The sequence below is a fragment of the Mchenga conophoros genome, linkage group LG3 (assembly GCF_057382185.1).
Source record: "Mchenga conophoros isolate Kocher_MC1m ecotype Shallow Benthic linkage group LG3, M_conophoros_male_GT1.1, whole genome shotgun sequence".
NCBI lineage: Eukaryota > Metazoa > Chordata > Actinopteri > Cichliformes > Cichlidae > Mchenga > Mchenga conophoros.
The window spans coordinates 1,439,191-1,463,037 of record NC_140528.1 but is presented as its reverse complement, the minus strand read 5'-3'; the positions used below and the strand labels follow the sequence as shown (position 1 = coordinate 1,463,037).

The 23,847-nt window shown below is 42.2% G+C and overlaps 3 protein-coding genes across 3 annotated transcripts in view; 2 read left to right on the top strand and 1 right to left on the bottom strand.

The window, feature by feature from the left end:
- The first annotated feature begins 213 nt into the window (after positions 1-213).
- On the top strand, positions 214-9,165 carry LOC146576942 (uncharacterized). Its single transcript, XM_085268173.1, has 3 exons — positions 214-349; positions 7,030-7,878; positions 8,203-9,165. Exons 1-3 carry the CDS (start codon positions 269-271, stop codon positions 8,887-8,889), a joined length of 1,617 nt encoding a protein of 538 aa, XP_085124299.1. The 5' UTR covers positions 214-268; the 3' UTR covers positions 8,890-9,165.
- A 4,624-nt stretch (positions 9,166-13,789) lies between these two features.
- Positions 13,790-17,757, top strand: LOC146576941 (phospholipase D1-like). Its single transcript, XM_085268212.1, has 4 exons — positions 13,790-15,495; positions 15,785-16,033; positions 16,457-16,550; positions 16,893-17,757. Exons 1-3 carry the CDS (start codon positions 15,274-15,276, stop codon positions 16,508-16,510), a joined length of 525 nt encoding a protein of 174 aa, XP_085124338.1. The 5' UTR covers positions 13,790-15,273; the 3' UTR covers positions 16,511-16,550; positions 16,893-17,757.
- Positions 17,758-22,959: 5,202 nt separating this feature from the next.
- The window catches only part of LOC146576940 (neoverrucotoxin subunit alpha-like), a 20,259-nt gene continuing 19,371 nt past the window's right edge, over positions 22,960-23,847 (bottom strand). The window contains exon 2 of the mRNA XM_085267600.1: positions 22,960-23,847. This exon is cut by the window's right edge and continues 2,086 nt beyond it. The gene's annotated coding sequence lies outside the window, so the exon portion shown is untranslated.

Below are 23,847 nucleotides of genomic sequence, written 5' to 3'. Positions count from 1 at the left end.
GCCAACAATCTAAATAACCAGCTGATGGAGAAGGGAAACAGTTTCGTTGCATTCTCCCTCGCTATGGATGAGAGCAGCGACGCCTCTGATACTGCCCAGCTTTCAGTCTTCATCCGCGGTGTGGACTCAACTCTCTGTGTTACGGAAGAACTTTTAGGATTAAAATCAATGCATGGAACAACCACAGGGAAGGAAATATTTGAAGAGGTTTCCAAATGTCTAACTGAAATGAAGTTGCCATGGGAAAAACTTGTGGGGTTAACGACAGATGGTGCACCAGCGATGTGTGGTCAAAGGAGCGGACTGGTGGGCAGGGTACGGGAGAAGATGCGAGCGGAGAACTGTGCAGGTGAGCTGACTGTTTATCACTGCATCATACATCAAGAATCACTTTGTGGCAAAGCCCTAAAGATGGAACATGTTATGACCGCAGTAACACGAGTAGTTAACTTTTTAAGAGCCAAAGGTCTGAATCACCGCCAATTCAAATCTTTTCTTGAGGAGTGTGGTTCGGAATACGGAGACGTGCTGTATCACACGGAGGTGAGGTGGTTAAGCCGAGGGAAAGTACTGAACAGATGTTTCGAGCTACGCGAGGAAATATTTCAGTTTCTGGAAAGCAAAGGGCAAGACACAGCTGAGCTCAGGGAGCAAGAGTTTCTGTGTGAGCTGGCCTTTATGTGTGATATCACGAGCCATCTCATTGCACTGAACCTGCAGCTTCAGGGACGGGGGCGTATCATCACAGATATGTACACTGCAGTGAGGGCTTTTAAAACGAAATTGTGCTTGTGGCAGAATCAGATGCTACAAGGAAACCTGGGCCATTTTCCCTGCTGCCAAATGATGAACATGCAAATCTCTACTGCTGTGTTCCCATGTGCACAGTTTGCTGAAAAACTCTGTGTACTCAGTACTGAGTTTACCTGGCGGTTTGCCGACTTTGACGCCCAGAAATGTCGATTTGAACTGCTCAGTAATCCTTTTGCAGTTGACGTAGCAAAAGCACCAACAAACCTCCAAATGGAGCTGATTGAACTCCAGTGTAGTGACACGCTGAAATCAAAGTATGATGCTGTGGGCGCTTCACAATTTCCACATTTCATCCCTGACACAATGCCTGGGCTCCGCACCCACGCTGCTCAGATGCTCTCCATGTTCGGCAGCACTTACCTATGTGAGCAACTATTCTCCTCAATGAAGATGGCCAAAACATCTCACAGGAGACGTCTGACCGATGAACACCTTCACTCGATCCTGAGGATTTCCTCAGCACAGAGCCTGAGCCCAGACATTGAGGAACTAGCATCCAAGAAGAGATGCCAGGTGTCTGGCTTGGACGCATCAGAGTAGATCAGTGTGTAGCAAACTGAGCTATAATTACCATTTTCTTTGTGCAATTTGTCTTGCTACTCCCAGACATGGGCTTGAATGGTTTCACGTTTAATGATATTTTTATTAGTTAAGTGGTTTATTATTGTTATTTTATTTTTACATTTATTATTAGCCTGGGGAAAAAGTTTACTGCTAAAATTTAAATCAGAAGGCTGCAAATACAATTTTTACTTAAGAAATGCATTCCAGTGATATGTTATTTAATTGGAATTTCAATTTTGCATGTGTGCAATATTAAGTTATATATGTTTATATAAGTTATATATCGTTCAGTATTAAGCGTTTCTTATTCCATATTCAGTTTTTCAGCAAAACTTATTTGAGTCTGTAAGAAAAGGTTCCTTGTTATATTTGGAGGAAGATTTTTTTCAATAAATATTAACGTTGGCCCGCGACTTTGTTCCAGTTTTGAATTTTGGCCCACTGTGTATTTGAGTTTGACACCCCTGGTCTAGCAGGACAAGCACAGAGATGAGTCCACTGTCAGAGGCCATAAGAAGATCATTTGTAACCTTCACTAAAGCTGTTTCTGTGCTGTGCTGAGCTCTGAAACCTGACTGAAACTCTTCAAATAAACCTCTGCAGATGATCTGTTAGCTGTTTGACAACTACTCTTTCAAGGATGTTTGATATTAGAGCTGGGCGATATATCGAGTTTTTAAAAAATATCGATATATTTTTATACGAGATATAAGATGTGACAATATCCTTTATATCGATATAGTCTATGTTACATTATAATTATACTTGTGGAGCCGCAAGTTTGCCTCTCTTTCGTCCACTTTCGTCTTCACAACGTTACTCGGCCTCGCCTCTCCTTCACTGAACACAACTCCCCCTCCTCCCCCATTGCTTCACCTGCAGGAAGCGACAAGATGGACACGGCAAATCTCCATTAACGAGTTACTGACCCGTGTGTGGGGCTGGACGCCGTCAACGTGTTAGCTAGCTAACCACGCTAACGAGCTAACCACGCTAACGCCATGCAGCCCAGAGGTGGTGCACGGACTAAAATCCTTTCATTTTCTCAAAAGTTGACAGCGCGCCTTATGTATGAATTCTGGTTGTGCTTGATGGCTGCGAACCGATTTTATGTGGAACACGGCGCTCAGCAATCTGTCAAAAAATGTTTTAGTACGACTTTGGTAAGCTACGGAGCTGCACCGCTTGATGGATTGTCAGAACATTACGGCTGAGCCTCGCGGAGTGATACGTACTGTGCTTCAACACAATATTACAATATTACCCTACTGTGTATAAGGACCATAAATGGCACCTGTTAAGAGACGTGGTTGCGAAGCGGATTTCAAACTCCAGGCTGTCAGTCACAGAGTAGAAGTTGGGAACTGAGCAGCTGTGAAATCTGTCTTTGTTATTGTGCTCAGCGTCTTTTAGTTTACATTTTGACTGCACAATTGTGAGCTTTTTGTTATGCACAAAAACAACATTGTTTTCTTTTATTTATGGAGCATTATTATTTAATAAATGCTCATAATTTATTTTTGAGTAAATTTTATGTACATCTGCTCTATATATAGATATATATCTTATATCGCCAACAAGCTAAAAAATATCGAGATATGAATTTTGGGTCATATCGCCCAGCCCTATTTGATATGAAAGGAAGGTTGGAGATTGGCCTATAATTAGCTAAGACTGCTGGGTCTAGAGATGGCTTTTTGAGTAAAGGTTTAACTACAGCCAGCTTGAAGGCCTGTGGTACATAGCCGATCATTAGAGATAGGTTGATCATATTTAAGATCGAAGAATTAATTAATGGCAGGACTTCTTTGAGCAGTTTTGTAGGAATGGGGTCTAAAAGACACGTTGATGGTTTGGAGGAAGTAATTATTGAAGTTAACTCAGAAAGATCAATTGGAGAAAAAGAGTCTAACTTAACATCAATGGTACTAAGAGTAGCTGTAGATAATATTACATCTGTGGGATGATTATTGGTCATTTTTTCTCTAATGATAAAAATTTTATTTGTGAAGAAGTTCATGAAGTCATTACTAGTTAACGTTAAAGGGATGGTTGGCTCAAAAGAGCTCTGACTTTTTGTCAGCCTGGCTACAGAGCTGAAGAGAAACCTGGGGTTGTTCTTATTTTCTTCAATCAGTGATGAATAGTAAGATGTTCTGGCTTTGTGGAGGGCTTTCTTATAAAGCAACAAACTATTTCTCCAGGCTAAATGATGATCCTCTAAATTTGTGACACGCCATTTCCTCTCCAGCTTACGAGTCATCTGCTTTAGGGTACGTGTTTCAGAATTATACCACGGAGTCACGTACTTCTGATTAGAGACCTTAGTTTTCACAGGAGCTACAGTATCCAGAGTCGTACGTAGTGAGGAGGTGAAATTATTAACAAGAAAATCGACCTCTGTTGGGGTAGCGTTCAGATAGCTGCTCTGCTCTGTGTTGGTACAGGGCATTGGAGATGATAACAGTGGGTGGATTATATTCTTAAACTTAGTTACAGCGCTTTCAGAAAGACATCTACTTTGAAAAAGTCTACTCTTCACCGCTTTGTAATCAATTATTGTAAAAGTAAATGTTATCAGGAAATGATCAGACAGGAGAGGGTTTTCAGGAAACACTGTTAAATGTTCAGGTTCGATGCCATATGTTAAAACAAGATCTAGAGTGTGATTAAAGTGGTGGGTGGGTTCTTTTACATTTTGAGAGAAACCAATTGAGTCTAATAACAGATTAAATGCCATGTTGAGGCTGTCATTTTTAGCATCTACATGGAAGTTAAATCAATTTGTTGATCAATTATTAAGTCATGTACTAACAGAGACTTGGAGGAGAGAGACCTAATGTTTAATAATCCACATTTCACTGTTTTACTCTTTGGTTCAGATGTGGATACTGTATTGTTCTTTCTTTGTGATTGTTTATGTTTAAGTTGTTTGTTGCTGGTTTTTAGTTTGTTTTTTGTCTTTTTGGGAGCTGACACAGTCTCTATGGAGATGGGTTTTTGGGGGGGTAGCAGGAGGAGAGAAGCTGCAGAGAAGCGTGTAAGACTGCAACTCTGCTTCCTGGTCCCAACTCTGGATAGTCATATTTTGGGGGGTTTAATAAATTTGTCCATATTTCTAGAAATGAGAGCTGCTCCATCCAAAGTGGGATGGATGCCGTCTCTCCAAACAAGACCAGGTTTCCTCCAGAAGGTTTGCCAATTATCTATGAAGCCCACATCGTTTCTGGGACACCACTCAGACAGCCAGCAATTTAAGGAGAACATGCGGCTAAACATGTCACTCCTGGTCTGATTGGGGAGGGGACCAGAGAAAACTACAGAGTCCGACATTGTTTTGGCAACGTTTCACACAGATTCAATATTGATTATAGTGACCTCCGATTGGCGTAACCGGGTGTCATTACTGCCGACGTGAATTATGATTTTACTGAAATATACATAAAGCATATAAACAATTACAGCAATATGATGCAACAAACACAGCAGCTACTGATCCAAAATACTCAAAGCTTCATAGAACTGAAACCAACATTTATTTTTAACTCCATTCTGCTGCTGATACAGACTTTAGGTTTCTGAACATTAAACTTATTGCTGCCTTTCATAGTGTGTAACTTGAAGGCCCTGAGTAGTTTCTCCCACACTGGAAACACTGGGATGATCACATTATTTGAACATTACCTAATAAGACTGATTCAGCACAGACAGTTATGTTAAACTTTCCTAGCAGTCCTTCACAAACAGGGAACAGTCTGTCTATTCTCTCCATCTGTCAGCTGCTGCTGGCTCTTCCTCCTCCTCTTCCTCACACACTGCTGAGTTTGTCCTGGTGGATCATCAGGGGTGCAAAGCCTCACAGATGATGTGCAGCAGTGGCTCCCTCAGTCTGTCCTCACTCTGGACACTTGCAGTCGTCACACATGGAAATCAAATGTGTGATAAGCTGCAGGATTCAGACACAAGTGTAACTTATAAACACATGTTCATACTTTTATTCCACAATCAGAGAGAAAGAAACAGAGAGAGAGTGCAGGACAGACAGACAGGTGACAGTCTCAGGTGTACACACTGCTACACAACAGCACCAGAGAAGCAGGATTTAGTGTTTGTGTTATTACGAGTGTAAACAAGAAGAGTTCCAGATGGTGCAGTGGACACATGTGTGACTGCTGTGATTAAAGCATCTTTCTTTCAGCTTAACGAGTGAACCGTCAGCTGGTTCAAACACACGTTAAAGTGCGTTTGGCTCGACACCACCGAACAGAGGCAGCAATATAACACAGCTAACATTAACAGTGCAGTGAATCCTGCTTGTGCCGTGATGTTCAGGACTGCAAACCGAGCAGCATCACTGACTTTCAGCTTGTTGTGTTTGTGGATATATGACTGACTTTAATTATCCACAAAATCATCACATTCTCTGTCAGATGAAGGTCGACTATTGAACGGCGTATATTTTAAAGGCTTTAAAACCAAGTTAACGCTGAAAGTACAAACATCACTAATGTCACATAACTCTGCCGACAAGGCATAGCTATGGCTATGAAATGCTCTTTGTGTATCACTTCTTCATTATGAAAGATGTCATTAATGCACTAGTAATGTCTCATCTGGAGTATTGTTCAATCATTTGGTCAGCAGCTAATAAGACAGATCTTAACAGACTTCAGTTAGTCCAGAATAAGGCGTCCAGATTAGTGTGAAGATGTTCATACTATACTAATATTGATAAAATGCATAATAACCTTTCTTGGCTTCCTGTACAGGCTAAAATATTCTATGGCTTACTTGTAGTTCTAAAGAAAGCAATTCTGTTAAACACACCACATTTATTCTGCTCAGCTGCAGTATCCAGATGAAATACATCATCATATTACACAGTTTTCAACAAGCTGCAATTTAGTAAATGCTCGAGTTAAAAGTAACGTTTTGTAAAACTGTTACATTTAGAGCAACTTTTAAGTGGAATAAGTTGCCTTAAAAAATTAGAGAATTATTCAAAACTTCAATGAACACTTAAAAGCCGATTTACAGAGCTTTTAGTTGTTGTAAATATTGTAAGACATGATTTGTTTTTGAAATTTGTGTAATGTGCCTCAATGTTATTGATATTATTATTATTGATTGCTTATATTTGAACAATTGTGAAACCTCACTGTGGATGTAAGAGTGAAATTATGTGGATATCTTGAATCCACTTTATTGTGTAATATTTTATGTGAGTATTTGACGGAAGACGAGCAACATCTGTTGTGGAAGCTAACGGGGTTCCTTTAGAATAAACAAACATAGGATTTATTATCACTGAATAATTCTGTATAAATCTATACAAATTATAGAAATATGTAATAGGAAACAACAAAATAATCTAAATTATAAAAGTGTGTGTGTGTGTGTGTGTGTGTGTGTGTGTGTGTGTGTGTGTGTGTGTGCATGATTTTAGTGTTTGAACAGTCATGAATTATCTTTAACTGCAGGTTGGATGTAATGTGTTAGAACTACCAGCAGGTGGGGATAAGAGACCTTTAAGGTGTTTGGTGCCACGCTCCACCTTCAGGTTTAAAACTAGTGTTAATGGAGTTTGAAGGTTGAGTTTGTTCCACGACTGCATTTCACTCACTGCCTCTGTTTGTATCTCTGTCACTGCAGGACCAACATGGAGCCAGAAGTCAGCGCTCTCAGGAGGCCGACAAACCTCACAGAAGAAAGGGAGAGAAAAAACACACCTGTGACGAGTGTGGGATGGAGTTTACTCTGAAGGCTTCACTAAAACGGCATCAGGTCATCCACACTGGAGAGAGACCGTTCAGCTGTGACTTGTGTGGAAAGTCTTTTTCCAGGAAGGGTTACCTAAAAACACACCAACTCATCCACAGTGGAGTTAAAGCGTACAGCTGTGATCAGTGTGGCAGAGCTTTTACTCACAGTAGCCACTTACAGAGGCATCTAGTTACCCACTCTGGAATTAAGGCATACAGCTGTGACGACTGTGGGAAGGGTTTTACTGTGAGGGCTAAACTAAAACGGCATCAGGTCATCCACACTGGAGAGAGACCGTTCAGCTGTGACTTGTGTGGAAAGTCTTTTTCCTTGAAGCGTTCCCTAAAAGAACACCAACTCATCCACAGTGGAGTTAAAGCGTACAGCTGTGATCAGTGTGGCAGAGCTTTTACTCAAAGTAGCCACTTACAGAGTCATCTAGTTACCCACTCTGGAATTAAGGCATACAGCTGTGACATCTGTGGAAAAACCTTCAGCCAGAGAGGGTACCGAAATACACACCTACGCATTCACACCAGACATGATGTGTACTGCTGTGAACAGTGTGGCAAATACTTTACAACAGACGCACACTTACAACGACACATGTTTACCCACACTGAGGAGAGACCTTATCAATGTGACCTGTGTGAGAAGACTTTTAAAACTCCACATCACCTGAGACGACACCAACAGATCCACACCAGAAAGAGACTCTACAAGTGCAGCTACTGTGAGGTATGTATTTATATTGTTATCTTGTCATTTTAGCCTGACTGTTTGGAACAACTCTGCTCATTAAACTGTGTTAGCATGTTAGCAATTCTACTGCATGGAAAAGCAGCTCTGAGTGATTATTCAGATTTTCCTTTCAGTTATGATTTTAGTATTACTGTAGTATTATGGTGGTAGTATTGTAGTTATTGCAGCCCAGTAAACTGAGTGTGTTAACTGAAACAGTCAAATGTAGTTGGACGTCTGCAGAGATGCTCTTTATTTCAGGCGAAATCAGGATACAAATGTTGAAGGACTGACTTACACTGTCTTTGTGTCTTTGTTTAGAAGCAGAGCGACACAGATGGATCCAGTTCTCAACCCTGTCATCACTGTGGTGGTGGGAAAGACTTTCATTGTGACCTCTGTGGAAAAACTTTCAGTCAGCAAAAGACCCTAAAAGTACATCAACGTAGACACACTGGAGACAAACTGAAATACTGCAAAGAATGTGGGAGAAGCTTCACCACATCAAGTGATTTAAAACAACATGAACTGATTCACAGTGGGGTTAAAAAGCACCTCTGTGATCAGTGTGGGTCATCCTTCACCACTGCAGGTCAGCTTAAAACACACAAACGAGTCCACACAGGAGAGAAACCACACAAGTGCAGACACTGTGAGAGAAGCTTCTCACATTCAGGTAGTCGTAACATTCATGAACGTGCACACATGGAAGGAAACTACAGCTGTGAGCAGTGTGACAAGAGCTTCAGGAATCTCAGTTCATACTCTGCACACAAACGATCCCACGTTACTAATAAACTGTTTCACTGTTACCAATGTGCCCAAACATTCACCTCATTGTCTGCTCTGTGCAAACATCAGCGCGATCACTCAGGGCTGAAATCACTCCCATCACTGGATCACAGTGAATCTGAAGACACAGAAAGATCCTCTGGTTTCTGTGTCAGACTCAAAAAGCTTGAGATCAGGCTCCACAGAGTTCAGATAGAATCTCCTGTAAAAATCTGATGAGGCAGCTGTGAATCAAACTCTTCCCCTAGTTCCATTTTAAGCTTTCAAAACTGTCCTACTGTAGTGTTCATGTCAAGTGGTTAGCTTTCTTTTCATCAGTTGGTTGAAAACTCTGTTTCCTATTATAAAGTTTTTGTTTTAATGTATTTTGATCCACATAAATGTTTTCTTGTTCAGGTTCTTTATGTTATTGAATCTTGCAAATGTTAAATAAAAAATTCAAATGTAAAATATCTTCACTGATGGTACAAATAAACTGTCCTTTCAGCTTTAGCTCCTAATTTATTCATTATTTATGGATGTAGCACAGCAGCCGTCTCTTGATTAACACATGGAGGGCTCGGGATCTGATGGTGTCGTCTCCCTAATTTGCCCACTCAGTAAATCTCACTCATGGCCAAGAAATTGAAATAAACCTTGTTTCCCTGCTGGATAGTGATCCACTGTAACTCTGCTCCTCCTTCCTGTTTAGGATTTCTGTGGCTGAAGTAAAATTCCCTCCATCCATCACTTATCCCAGCTAACCCAAAGTGAAATAAAGTTTTGCTTGTCTTAAAAAAGCATTACAATAATGGGCATTACCAATGCAAACTAAATGATACAGAAGATGAAAGAAGAGACTTTGATCAGTTAATAAAGCTCATGATCTGGATTCATTGTGGCTGCTACACAGATACTTCTGGGTCACTTCTCTCAGTTAGGAACCTTCCTCACCAAACTGACTGTTGGACCACACCCCTGGTTTCATGAGAAATTGTTTCAGCCATGATTTCTCTTCCTGTATTTCAGAGTAAAGACTGAAGTGACAAATGGAAGCATGTTTAAAAAACACAATGTGAGAGAGACGTTGAGGTCCTTAGAAGTTACCCTGGGTTTTTCTGTCACCCTGCTAGATCAGAATCAGAATCAGAAAGGGTTTTATTACCAAATGTTGAGCAGGTTTACAACATTAGGAAATTGCTGCGGTGCTTCAGTGCAAACATACTGTCATAAAAAAATTGCACTTAAATAGACATGAAAATAAATAAATAAATAAATAAAAGTAAGAATAAGAATTAAAAGTGCTACGTAGAAAGATATATACATGAGTGCAGGTGGTGATCAGTGCCAAACATGGAATGATGCAGTGAACACAGCGTAGGGTCATGTGTTAGTGGCAGGGACAGTCATACGGTTATTGTTCATGTGTCCAACAGCAGAGGGGAAGAAACTGTTCTTGTGGCGAGAGGTTCTGGTGCAAATGGACCGGAGCCTCCTGCCTGAGGGGAGCAGGTCAAACAGACTGTGTCCAGGGTGAGAAGGGTCAGCTGAGATCCGGGCTGCACGCCGCAGTGTCCTGGAGGTGTACAGGTCCTGCAGAGATGGGAGTCTGCAGCCAATCACCTTCTCAGCAGAGCGCACAACACGCTGCAGTCTCTGTTTGTCCCTGATAGTGGCTCCAGCGTACCACACGGTGATGGAGGAGGTGAGGATGGACTCGATGATTGCAGTGTAGAACTGCATCATCGTCCGTGTTGGCAGGTTGAATTTCTTCAGCTGCCTCAGGAAGTACATCCTCTGCTGGGCTTTCTTGATGACGGAGGTGATGGTGGGCTCCCACTTCAGGTCCTGGGTGATGGTGGTACCCAGGAAGCGGAATGAGTCCACAGAGGTGATGGGGGTGTCAGACAGGATGATGGGGGGGGAGTGGAGCTGTGTGCTTCCTGAAGTCCACAATAATCTCCACTGTCTTCTGGGCATTCAGCACCAGGTTGTTGTGGCTGCACCAGGACACCAGACGTTCAACCTCCCTCCTGTAGGCAGACTCATCCCCGTCCGAGATGAGCCCAATGACGGTGGTGTCATCTGCAAACTTGATTAGCTTGACAGACTGGTGGGTGGAGGTGCAGCAGTTGGTGTACAGGGAGAAGAGCAGAGGAGAAAGAACACAGCCCTGAGGGGAGCCGGTGCTGATGGTCCGGGAGTCCGAGACATTCTTCCCCAGCCTCACATGCTGCTTCCTGTCCGTCAGGAAGTCAGTGATCCACCGGCAGATGGGATCAGGCACATTCATCTGGGAAAGCTTGCCTCGGAGATGGTCTGGAAGGATGGTGTTGAAGGCAGAGCTGAAGTCCACAAACAGGATCCTGGCGTAGGTTCCTGGGGAGTCCAGATGCTGCAGGATGAAGTGTAGGGCCATGTTGATGGCGTCATCTACAGACCTGTTGGCTCTGTATGCAAACTGCAGGGGGTCCAGGAGGGGGGGCCGTGAGGGTCTTGAGATGGGAGAGAACTAGGCGCTCAAATGACTTCATGACCACAGATGTCAGAGCCACGGGTCTGTAGTCATTTAGTCCAGTGATCCTAGGTTTCTTGGGGACAGGGATTATGGTAGAGGACTTGAAGCAGGCAGGCACATGACATGCCTGCAGTGAGGAGTTGAAAATGCCAGAAAACACTGGGGCCAGCTCGTTTGCACAGTGTCTGAGGGTGGCAGGAGACACACCGTCTGGGCCGGGAGCTTTTCGAGCATTCAGACTCCTAAACTGCTTCCTCACATCTGCTTCATGAATATGAAGAGTTGTGGTGGGAGGAGGCGGTGTGAAATCCTCTTTTGTGTGGGGTGAGGAGGGGGGTGTTGTAGGTGAACAGTTTGAAGGTGGTGATGGCTCTATGGAGGGGGGAGAGGTGGGGGAATTAGTGTCCAAAGTGTCTCTATTGTTGGGGCCGTTGGAGGTGTGAAGGCTGCCTGATGGCTCGTCAAAACGACAGTAGAAGTCGTTAAGGGTGTTGGCTAAGAGCAAGTCATCAGTGGAGTGGGGGGTTTTAGGCTTGTAGTTGGTGATATTCCTAAAACCTTTCCACACAGAGGCCGAGTCATTCTCTGAGATCTGCTGCTGCATCTTCTCAGAGTGCTGATGTTTAGCAATGTCCACTTCTTTAGTGAACCTGTACTTGGCCTCTCTGTAGCAGTCCCTGTCTCCGCTTCTGAACGCCTTTCTCTTTTCCAGCCACAGCTTTTTGAGTTTAGGAGTAAACCAGGGTTTGTCATTGTTATAACTCACCCTGGTGCGTGATGGCACAATGCTGTCCTCACAGAAGTGGATATAGGAGGTGACAGTGTCCGTAAACTCGTCCAAGCTGTTAGAAGCAGCCTTCATTGTGTCCCAGTCTGTAGACTCCAAACATGTGCGAAGCTCCTCCACAGTTTTTTGGTCCTCACGACAGGTTTGGAGAGCTTCAGCCTCTGTCTGTACGCGGGGATTGGGTGGATCATGACGTGGTCAGAAAGTCCGAGTGAAGCACGGGGCACCGCGCGATAGGCCCCGCTGATCGTGCTGTAGCAGTGGTCCAATGTCCTCTCCTCTCTGGTCGGGCATTTAATATACTGCTTATATTTCAGAAGCTCATGGCTCAGATTGGCTTTGTTAAAGTCCCCAAGAGCAATGATGAGAGAGTCCGGGAATGTCCGCTCCATGTGGAGAATCTGCTCCGTGAGTGCGCACTGAGCTGCCTGCGCACTTACCAGAGAGAGAGAGGTCCGCGCGCAGCAGATGAAAGCCCTCCAGCTTGAGCGCGCAGTCCGGGATGTCCTCACAGAGCCACGACTCCGTAAAACACAAGACACAGGAGGAGGCAATGATGGCAAGATGTTACACACCTTGTTATTGGACTGATTTCTACTGCTGGACTACTCCTGCGGAGAGTAACAATACTCTTACTAATTAGCTCCCTTTCACACCTTTGGGGATATTTATTTTTGTGTTTGCAGCGCTGTGAGCCAGAACAGCGAGAGAAAAATCTGCAACAGCGACGAGCCGAATGCTTACGTGAATCGCAGCAGCTGCACATGTGCTACGCTGAATTAGAGGATATCTTTGCTCTGGATTTCTATTTCTACTTTTTCATTTCTATACGATTCTTCTTGCATCTAAACAAAGATGATTCAATTTGCTAAATGTTGATGGCTCTTCGTGCTCAGGTGTAAATGAGACGTAATATTTGCTCTTGGTTTGGTTCTCCTGTACAGAACCTTGCAGTACAACAGAAACCTAAAAACATTATTTGTAGTTGTTATTCTTAGTTGTTCTGCTGCCTAAATACCACAGGGTCTGATTATGAAGTTATTGAGCTGCACATACTTTACGACCTGCTTAAGTTCGAGGTCACAGCGTCTGTAGAGCAGCTGGAACATAATGAAGTCTACAAGGTTAAAGTTTTCTCTTCAGTTATTGTTCTTTCTGCTGCTTGGTTTGATGGATCTGAGAGCTTTTGTTTTTATTATTGTTATTATAATTATCATTAATACTTTACTCTCTAGAAGCTTTAAAATAGTGTTTGTGTTTGAAAAAATTGATTTAAGAATTGAACAGAAACATCTGTCCTTCTGAAAATCGCCCAAAGGCACGGAGACAAAGTCAAAGGATGCAACCTGTAACTTTCTCTTCCTTCATGTCAGGACCATCATCCATGATTTATATAAAATGCATATAGCAACAGTAGCACTTTAGTTTGGACTTTATGATTTCTGTAACTGGAAAATATTATTTTGTTTAAAGACAGAAGTGACCGCATAGTTGCAACATCAAAGGGAAATATTAATTAATTAGCATCAAGTATATTTGTTGCTTAAGCGTTTGCACTATAACTTAAGTAGGATTATAACTTTTAAGGAAGGAAAGATTTCAGATATTTAGTTCACTGCTTCAGTTATTTTATATGAAATTAAAACATTTACGTTGGTCAAATATGATGCTCTAAATCAAATAAAAGTTTGAAAATAAATGATGTATTTTTAAATGCTGCAACAAATGTTCACAAAAAGTAACTATAATTAAAACCAGTTAAACAAAATCAAATGTTTGAATCATGCTTAACCAAATGCCAGGCTGGAGAGCTGAACCTAAAGTATACGTAGAAAGATTTCAACATGTGAGCAGTTTTTAATGTTTTTATCACATATAAATGTCACAGCAGTGGGTCCTGGCCCAATGCTTTGTGTTTTTGCTTTTCTTTGACTCTTGTTTTTCTTGGTTTTTGTTTGTGACCAGGAGATATTTTATTTTGTATTCTTATAATCAGCTATCATTGACTAATCATTTACCATTGTTGAATCAGTTGACAGAATAATCTTTGAATCACATCTAGGTTACTTTGACCAAATATTAATGCACACAGATGATCAGTACTTGGGCTGTCTGCGTTCAGTTCTGCACGTACGCCGGCCTGTAACCACATGCACGCACTTGTATAACACATGCACGTTTACACTCACACTTAGTAATAATAGGAGGGTCGTCTGAGGACAGTTTTTCTGATAGATACACTTTCACAAAATGTACAATGTAATACACACTTGTTTTTCTCTAAAAGTAGCATTTGAAGTCCATGTAGGGAGAACTGTTTGAGTGGGCCCACCCTGTTATCATTTCCAGTAATATCTAACTGTGAGGGCGTCTCAGGACATGGTCCCTGTTTGACACACACACACTAACAATAGATATACACACCACACACACACTGGTTTTCTCTGAGTGCTGGACTGAGTGGAAACATCTGGAGGCCATATAGGGGGAACTTTCTGAGTTCTGAGAACTGACTGATACTTATCATGTGACTTGACGTCATCATTGTAATAAAAACCTTGTGACGTGGTTGTTCGGGGGAGATCGGCTCAAAAGGCTTGTGATGCTCATCTTCCCCATATGTACATATGTATAATAAAAATCACTATTCTGACATCAACTGAGACCATGCAGTCGTAGTCTCTTCCTCAAAATCCGAACCATGACATGTTCTTCTTATTTATCAGGCTCTCAGTAATCTTAGTTCTCCCTCCCTCAGTGTTCATTTCAGCCTGTGTTTAGTTTCTGTTCCCGTGTCCCACGTTTCATCGTTTCATGTCGAGTCAGCCCTGTCTCTCTGTTTCCTGTGTCTCCCCAGTCAGCCCCGCCTCCCTCGGGCACTCATGTGTGATACAGAGTAATAAACCTGACTACATTTGCTACACTCTCTTTATTACCTGTTACTTTAAAATTCATACACTAATTATGTCTGCCCATCTCTCTAATGTGAAGGTCAAAGGTCAACATCCCAGTGACATAAGAATAATCCCAAAGGGGCAAAGGCAGCAGTTAATTTAGCACATTTAGCATTAAGGGTACAGCAAGGATATACTTTTACTTATTGTGGCAGGGGTGTGGTCTCTGGCCTGCTGCAGTGGAGGCTGGTGGCGGGACGTTGGACGGCACAGGTGAGGGTGATGGAGCTCATGACTCTCCCCTTTATAGTGACGGAGGAGACTGGCGTGGGGGAAGCGTGTAGTGGAGGAAGCCGAGGAGAGAGCTGGTTTCTGGCTACAAAGACGGCGTCAAACCAGAAAAGATTGCTCGTGGTCAAATAATGTGTCAATCACCTGTGAATCAAACTGTGTGTGGCTCAGTTCATGTCACAGTGTTGTTTAGTATATCTTCACTTGTCTCACTCTCCTTCTGTTCTGTCCATCAGGACGATCCTCAGCGCTTACACAGATCCTCCATCGATGTTTTGGATCCAATCAGTGATCAGTTCTACGAGGAGGCCTGGATGTTCACCAGCGCTCGCTACACCTCCATCTACCAGAAGGTGAGTGTACTCCTTTGTACTCAGATTAACATTTTATTTCTTAAAATACATTTTCATATATGAGCTTTCTATTATTTCATGGCCATTTAATCAATATTAAAATTACAAGCATATCAACAAAGGTGAAGCTGGTTTTTTCCACTTGCTGTCACACAGTCATGGAGGAATACAATAAATACATAATCAGTCATAGATCCTGAACAATGACATTAAAAGAAAGTCTGTGGCTCTAAAAACTAAACAGTATAAAGACATGCTCCAAGCTGCTGTTTCTCTCCTACTCCTCTAGGTTTTCCACTGTCGGCCATCCAGCGATGCTGGAGGGCTACCTGGCCAATGCTGGCCTACACAAAGAGGTCCCGGCTCGGAGGAGCTGAAGAAGATCCTTGCCTTCCTCGTCAGTTTCCTCTTCAGTTCCTATCCCAACAAAACCTTCTTGCACCTATTAGCTCCAAAGAGGCTATGGTGCCCGTGGAGGTCTGGACCTGAGGCCTGTGCTCATCACGTGGATAGAAAACACTCTGACACCATTCTGGAGGTCTGATGGGACTCTGACCAAAACACAGATGAAATAAAACTTGTGGCTGGAGCTTTTAAAATGACTTTTTCACCTCATAGATTAATGCTCATGATTGCATGTTAGCAAGACAGCATCTCCCCAAGGTGAAACTCTCAGGAGACATTTACTCTTAAACTGTAATCTGGTTGAGACTACTTGAGGAGATCTTAGTAGCGAGTATGTGGATTTAGTCTCTTCACCAACAGCAGACAGACCCATGCCAAGAAAGCAGACATGTTCTCAAAGAAAGCCGAGAGCAGAGATTGGAAAAAGCTAAAAAGAAAAAGCTGCAGCTTCAGACGACTATCTGCCTGTAAGGCTGAAAAAGTCCAGTTACGCTCTATTTTGGAAAAGCTCCCAGTTTTGGTGACCTGGACTTTTATTTCCCCTCTTCTGCTACAGATGTTGACTGTGACCTCAGAGGCCAACTGGACCACACAGCTGCAGCAGGAGTGAGGGAGAGGAGTCTTCATCCAGCTTCAAAGAAAACATCCAGGTAAAGTGACGTGGATCAGCGGATAAAGCCGTCTCCACTTTCAAAGGAGATCCTCTGAGAGAGAGACTCTCTGAGCCGTTTTAGCCTCAAATTATAGGACTTTATAGTACAGCAACACTTTTAAAGGACAAAAATAAGATAAACTGTGACTGTAACACAAACAAAGTATTGCATGTGTTTTTAAAAGTGTTCCTCCGATGGGCAGGATATCACTATTAGACTGTCCCACCAGCCAACTTCAACAAGAGACCACAGCAGCATTCAGTGATCAGCACAGATGTTCCTCTAACACTCAGCATCTGATCCCTGTTGGTCTGTGTGCTTCTGCTTTTGCTCAGTTAGAAACCCTGCAGCAACCCGACCCAAAACTGTGTCTTCTTGTTGGCCTCAACGTTGAAGTGTCAAACGTCCAACATCTGGAAAGGAAACCACGCCAGTGTACTGTGATGTTTCACCAACATGTGGCAGACGCTGGTCCTGCCTTTCATGCTGACATCAGCAGAGAGCCCCGCCTACCTCAAAGCCTCCCCTGTCATGTATTGATCAGGATGATTATGAAGATGAGCGAGTGCAAATAAGACTGTAAAAGTCCACGAGCAGAATGTTTGGATGCTTTCTAATGATTCATGAATATCATGAGAGTGTTTGTGTGTTTTGTCTTTTCTTTGCTGACGTTTGTTACTAACAAAGACAATTTACGCTCTGTGTGTGTTTTCATCCTTACCAGCCGCACTCTAACTGCAATGAAGGAAACAAACTGTAGAAATGGTCGACTCAGTGACTTCATAAAATATTGAAGTGGTTCAGGTAGAGCCAGTTTTTAAATGACCATGAACACTGAGCGTATTGTATCTGTACAGCATGTTTTTCTATTAGACAGATTTGTAACAGAGGCCTTGCTCTCAGTAAGTTTGAAATCTTTTCTGATTTCTTTTGTAATCTCTGATCTTTGTGTATCCTGCTCAGTTTGCATGCTGCCTGTAGGAGTTTCTGTCTTTGTATTTGAAGAGAATTCATTGAATATACTCAGCTGCTTCCCTTTGGTGCCTCACACATCACTGAAGTTTTTCAGTGTCCAGTTATTTGTTTTTAATAGCTGTTTGAATTCTCTGTATGTTTGACCCTGTAGACTGTTTAATGGACTGCTCGTCTTCCTGTTTGTAACCACTGCCTGTTTAGGACTAAAGATTTGGATTTTTGACTTTAACACAGCCTCTGCGTGTCGTCCCTTTGTGTCCTCGTCCTCTGTGAATGTGTCACAGATGTTTCCATGATAATAACACAGCTTTCCCACAGTGGCTTGCAGCAGCATTTATTCACAGCACATTTGAGAAAGGTTAGATTAACTCGATGAGTTTATATTCAGAATGATTCTGACAGTGGGCCACTGTGAATTGTGATCTTTCATCAGGTCAATGTTTAAGTTCAGTATTTCAAAGCAGGAGCTATGAACAGTCATCATGTTGGCATTAGAATTATTATTATTAATCATTATTAATAATGTCGTTACTCATGTATAACTTTGATTAGTATACATGAATTTTATCAATAGTAAAAATAATGAATAATTCATGTATAACTTTTATTGTGTTTTGTATATTAATTATATTTAAATAGAGATGTTGACCCTGTCTCTACAGTAGCATCAGTGTAACATACATTATTGGTCCAAGCTGTCATAAATGGGGAGCCTGATCCTTTATTATGAAAACATGACGAGTATTTTTCTTGTCAGTTGGGAAGAAGTTGGTCTTTTTTTCCTTCTTTTTGCTCAGTTTGTCTTTTCTTTGATAATTGAAACTCTGATCAAACCTACTCATGTTCACAGCATGTAAAAGCAGCTGACAGTCCGTGGCATTGTTGTTTGTAGAGGTGCAGTGTAGTGGGAGCATAAATCAAAAGAAAACAGTAACATTTATGTAATAAAACATTTGAATGAAAATGAACAGGCCCTTTATGAACTTCAAAGGGATCTGAAAACAACACTTTTTAAAAGAGTATCTTGGGGTGTAGGTGGTCAAAATAGAAAACTGAGCTGAGACTCTAAGTTCAATCCATCCATTGGTTTTTACTTAGGAGGAAGAAATGTCAGGCTGGTGCAGGCTGGTTAGGTGCATGTGGTTATCTTTACCTAAATGAGTTCACTTTGTGGCTGCCAGGTTGGGCAGAAGTACCTGTCCCCTGTTAGGCTTAGCAAGGTTCTCCAGGAGTTTCTCCATGGGTAGAGCTTCTAGCTCCTCCAGCACATCTGTGGCCGTGCAGGCTGCCACTTTCTTGGTTGCTCTTTTTACCCCACTGGTGGATGAGCTGCAATGGTCTCCATTTGTCCCATATGTGTTTACTTCTTCTTCTTCTTTTGCATTATTTAACACATTATTCTGTTTCTATGTATTTGCTATGATTTGATGACCATTCAGATCTGGGACGATCAGCTGACTGATGATGTCACAGACTGTGTTTTTCAGGAACAGTGATTCTGATGTGAGCCTGCTAGCTGACAGCAGACCTGATGAAACCACATGTTCACATCTGTGAGGACAGACTGGACTCTTTGACTGCACCTTGGTTCTCCTCAGAGGTCTGTACAGGAGCATGTCCACCCTGCTGCCAGATCGATCAACTTTAGACCAGACAACAAACGACGGAGGCTCCGGGAAAGTGCAATCAAACGATGAGTGTATTAACAGCCCGGAGAAAACATCAACATATGTCTTCTGACCAAAATACATAATGTGGATACTTATAAAGCAGTGGGGTACACCCCCCCCCCCCCCCCCCCCCCCCATGGCGTCAATGACAGATTAGAATAGGTTCCAGACCTTAGTCACAGTTAATCGTACGTCTTGTACATCTTTTAATAGCTATAAGCAGACATAGAACTTCTCTTTTCTATAACACCTTCCATACAAGGTAATAATCTTAAGCCCTCAGGGTCTCTGAGGCTAATTATTGACTCTGCTCATCTGTTACCAAGTAGAATAAAATGCAACAGGTTTGCAACAAGAAGCTGGAAACATTGGGGCCTCTGCTCAGGCCTATTCCTAGATTATATGTATTATATGTACTGTAAGCATGCATTGCAGTTATCCTTCTATGTTCTAGTTTCCCTCAGCATGAATCATCTGGACACTCTCACCAGTGAAGCTTAAAACCTTCTAGAATGGAACATCAACTCTAACCAAGCACATTTATGCAACTCCAACTGTGGTAACCGTGGCTGTGCCCATCAACACGCTGAAGCTGAGACGCCACCCGTCACTATGGCGACTCCAATAGGGTTACCTGTCAGCTGTGGACGCATGAAAGGAAAACAGCAGAAACACAGACATGTTTACTGGAACATTTCCTATTGACAGCTTTATGGAAAAGTGGGTTTAAACACTTTTCTATGTTTTATTTTGTTTATTTATGGATTTATTGTGAAAGGAATTTCAAAGGTTTAATTTGACCTTTCCCCTGTTTTTCATACAGACTGGAGACGAATGGATGGTGCTTTCTTTGTTTGTCTAAAGATAATGAATAAAACTCTACACACATCTTAAACCACCCTCGTTTCTATATATTTTGTTATATAAATGGAAAGTATATAAGACACAAACTGAGCTTATATGATACTAAGGACCCTGGAGGTCAGTCCACCTTTATAATTCAGCACAGCCTGGAGTCTCTTAGTCAAGCTTGTTTGTGTTTTCTGTGAGGAAGTTTTCAGCAGCAGCTCTTTTCTTGGATGTTGGTTCCCTTTGTTTCCATCCTCTGTTAAGATGTTTCAGTAATGTTGAGGTCTGGGGAGGCCAATCCATGGCTGACGTCCTGTGATGCTGCATTAGCAGTTTGTTCATAGTGAAAAATGAAGCCACTGCCAATCAGACATTTGCACAGTGGATCAACTTCTGATGGTACTGTCCTGAATTCCACACCTATAATATGTTTGCACATACTGATGAATATGTGCAGCTGATTTTCAGTCCAGTTCCTGTGTGACAGACGCCAGTCTTTCTGCCTGTGTCCTTCCTTAACAATAGAGCCATCCTTCCACTGAGACTGTTTCTGATGAGGCTTCACTGAGCAGTAGATGGATCCCTCAGCTCATCTAATCGTCCTATTTCTAACACATGACTGTCAGAAACTGTTAATCTGCTGCAGCTCTTTAACTCCTCCACTTCTTTTTTTGTAATCTCTTAGTTTCCTCATCTTTTAAGGTGGCACTGCACACCAGATCCAAAGTCAACATGCTGTTATATAATGGAGTTGAACCTGTAATGGAGTTTGATTTAAACCAATCAGCAATTAAGTGAATGATGATGAGCAAAGATGGTGGAGGTGGTGGATGAAGACCCGGACAGCTGTGGTTGGCTCCTCGTATAGAGCAGAGTGAGGTTGTGTTTGCACATTATTATAAAACCATGTTCACCATATATTTTAGCTGCAGACAATAACATGATTTCTTTGCTGTGGTGATTTTATTCCACTTTGGTAAAATGGAAAACCATCATTTCTTGCTGTAATTCACACATTATTCCAAGAGCCTCAACACGAGCCTTGTAGTCCGACCATATATAGACAAATCAATAGTTGTGTTTGTAACAGCTCATGAACATGAATCGTTCCACATTACTTTGAAATCATTGTAAACTAAACTGGAATAAATGAGTGTTTATATATAGTTTTGTCTCAGCTGTTCATACACAGTGTTTCAGTTCTTATCAGAGTCCCACCGTCTCACTGTGGTGAACCTTTAGCTCTGTTGGAAGCGTGTTGTTAGACCAGGTTTCCCTCATTTAAAAATAATCTCTCATTAGAAATGGACATGATGTCTAAGACATAGAAATGCTTATTATGGGTTCACTTGATGTCACTGAAAAGATGCACATGGGTAACGTGCAGGCCGTCCTGCTCCGAGGTTTATCTCCTCACCTCGAGTCTGCGACACTCTCTCCGTGTCCTCTCAGATAAGGGCGCGCACATTTCTGCACCATCTTCTAAATTACAAAGAGCGACTCACAAAACAGAAGCTCACAAAACACTCATCACAAACCAAAAATGGCTCCACTGAGCGTCAAACTGTCACCAGAATTACTGATAATCTAAAGACTCACAGAACTCATTTTGTCTCATTGTGTCTTAGTTTGAGACATAAGTGCATGATCATAATACTGTGTAGTTAGATGAGACAGAGCTGATGCTTGCTCTTAATTATCCTCTTCATGTTTCCCGAGCCTCAGCAGTGGAAGCTACCATGGATAGAAAGACTATGACTCATCTTAAATCTCAAATCTTTGTCTCCAAAGAGCTGCTGATGTGTCCGATATGATCCACAAGCTTAAACTAGGATTATAAGTGTGTGCAGTGATGTGTGTGAAACCTCTGAGGACTCACACGTGTGTGCTTCAGCCCACACACACATATGAAGCACTGCGACCTCACACAGAAGTGTTTTACACATCCAGCCTGAATCCTGATCATTTCTACAGTTTATTAAGTTCAGCTTCACCTGAACATCAGTGATGAAGCTGCTCTGACTCCATCACAGCTCACAGCTGTTGGAATGAGTCAAACAATGAAGAAGGTTCAGAAACAGCTGATGATTTTACAGAAACATGATGCAAACATGAGAATGGACACATGATTTTTTATTAACAGACACCGTTTATGTTTCACTGTGCATGACGTCATCAACACTGACACCAGGGGGCGCTCATCACCAGCCTGAGGAAGTGTGATAATGGGGGGAGATGCAGTGTTGTGTGTACTGCAGTCGGACAGAAGGAAAAACTTCCTCCTGAAAACATTTTCATCCTTCCCAAAAGTGTTTGAGTCAAATGTTACAAATATATAAATACAATAAAACACAGGGTCTTACATAAAATTAGTGATGCAGTTGTGCACTGAGCACCTTTCCAATGTTCCTTCCTCAGATGAGTCCAGCTGCTGAACACATTAACATCTGTATGTAAATGTAGCCGAGAACCAACCTGAGCACTGCTGGGAAAATACAAAGGCAACCATCAAAGTGCTGTATTATCTTATTTATTCTGAATGTTGACTTAGATCCACACCACGATTTATGAAACTATAGAACTAAAATAACAACAATCGTCTGCTTCTTTAAAATTTCTTTCATTACATCAAACCAGTGAAAACTGAAAAAAACAAAGAGCTGTTAGCATGTTCAGACCAACTTTGAGACAGAGACTGTAAAGTTCTGCACTTTAAATCCTGCCTGTGTTCCTGCAAATGATTCACACTGAAAGTATCTTAGTTTAGTATTGAGTGAGCCACAAAGCAGCCTGATAGCTTTAAAACAGGAAAAGTAAATGAAATTGACAGTTTCAGTGTAGCTGGATCTATTATTGGGGGGTCATGGCCCCCGTAACCCCGCCTGGTCCTGAGGTCAAATCCACCATCTTTGTTTCAGTGCTTCATGTTCTCCCGTGTTTGTGTGCGTCCTCTCCGGTACTCCGGCTTCCTCCCACAGTCCAAACACATGCAGTTAGTGGGGTCAGGTTAGCTGTGAGTGGTTGTGTCTCTGTGTTATTCCACCTTAATCAATGACTTCCTGTTAGCATGAAGTGCTTCTGTAGGACTGATGTCATTTTCATGGTTGGATCATTTAAATGAAGCTGGACTCAGATGCAGTAAATAAGCTGATTGATCATTAATGAATAAAGCTGGTCAAACACATCACGTGGACACATGTGATTGTGTGTTGTAGTATTGATCCCAATGCTGGTATCAGTCCTGGATCAATAACACTGGATGGATGCGTTCAGCATGGAGCCCTGAGCTGTGTTACAGACAAACATGGAAACTGACAGGTCTGTGTCATTCACAGTCTGTAAGACTTCTAAACAACAGAGGCTGACCCAAGTGCCTCAGAGCCAGGCACGCTCACATCACAGCTCTCTAAATAAGCCAGTTTCAAAATAAGAGCTGAAAGCTGTGTTTGCTTGTGTTAGCTTATTATTGTGGAGACTAACATTCAGTGATCATGTGTTCAGACTCATAATGATTACTCCCAGAAATCCTGATCTTTGTATTTACTGTGTGTTGGATCAATAACTGAGATTCATGGTATCACACAGCTGTGCTGCTGCTGATGTCAGCACATCTGGAACAATACGAGGTATCTGCTACCAGACTGAGCAGGACGTGAGACCTGTGGACTGTTTAAAGCTGTCCCTCCACAGCTCACTCAGACCTGATCCACACCTCAGTGATATTCTCTGACTTCCTCAGTAGAGACAGAAACCATTCAGATCTGGGACCATCAGCTGACTGATGATGTCACACAGACTGT

What these genes read in the sequence shown, in the direction of transcription:
- LOC146576941 (XM_085268212.1), top strand. Translation starts at nt 15,274, where the DNA reads ATGTGTCAATCACCTGTGAATCAAACTGTGTGTGGCTCAGTTCATGTC. An exon ending in ACACCTCCATCTACCAGAAG is followed by an intron (nt 15,496 to 15,784) that starts GTGAGTGTACTC and finishes CTACTCCTCTAG; the next exon opens with GTTTTCCACTGTCGGCCATC. An exon ending in ACTCTGACACCATTCTGGAG is followed by an intron (nt 16,034 to 16,456) that starts GTCTGATGGGAC and finishes CTTCTGCTACAG; the next exon opens with ATGTTGACTGTGACCTCAGA.
- LOC146576942 (XM_085268173.1), top strand. Translation starts at nt 269, where the DNA reads ATGGTGCACCAGCGATGTGTGGTCAAAGGAGCGGACTGGTGGGCAGGG. An exon ending in GCGAGCGGAGAACTGTGCAG is followed by an intron (nt 350 to 7,029) that starts GTGAGCTGACTG and finishes CTGTCACTGCAG; the next exon opens with GACCAACATGGAGCCAGAAG. An exon ending in ACAAGTGCAGCTACTGTGAG is followed by an intron (nt 7,879 to 8,202) that starts GTATGTATTTAT and finishes GTCTTTGTTTAG; the next exon opens with AAGCAGAGCGACACAGATGG.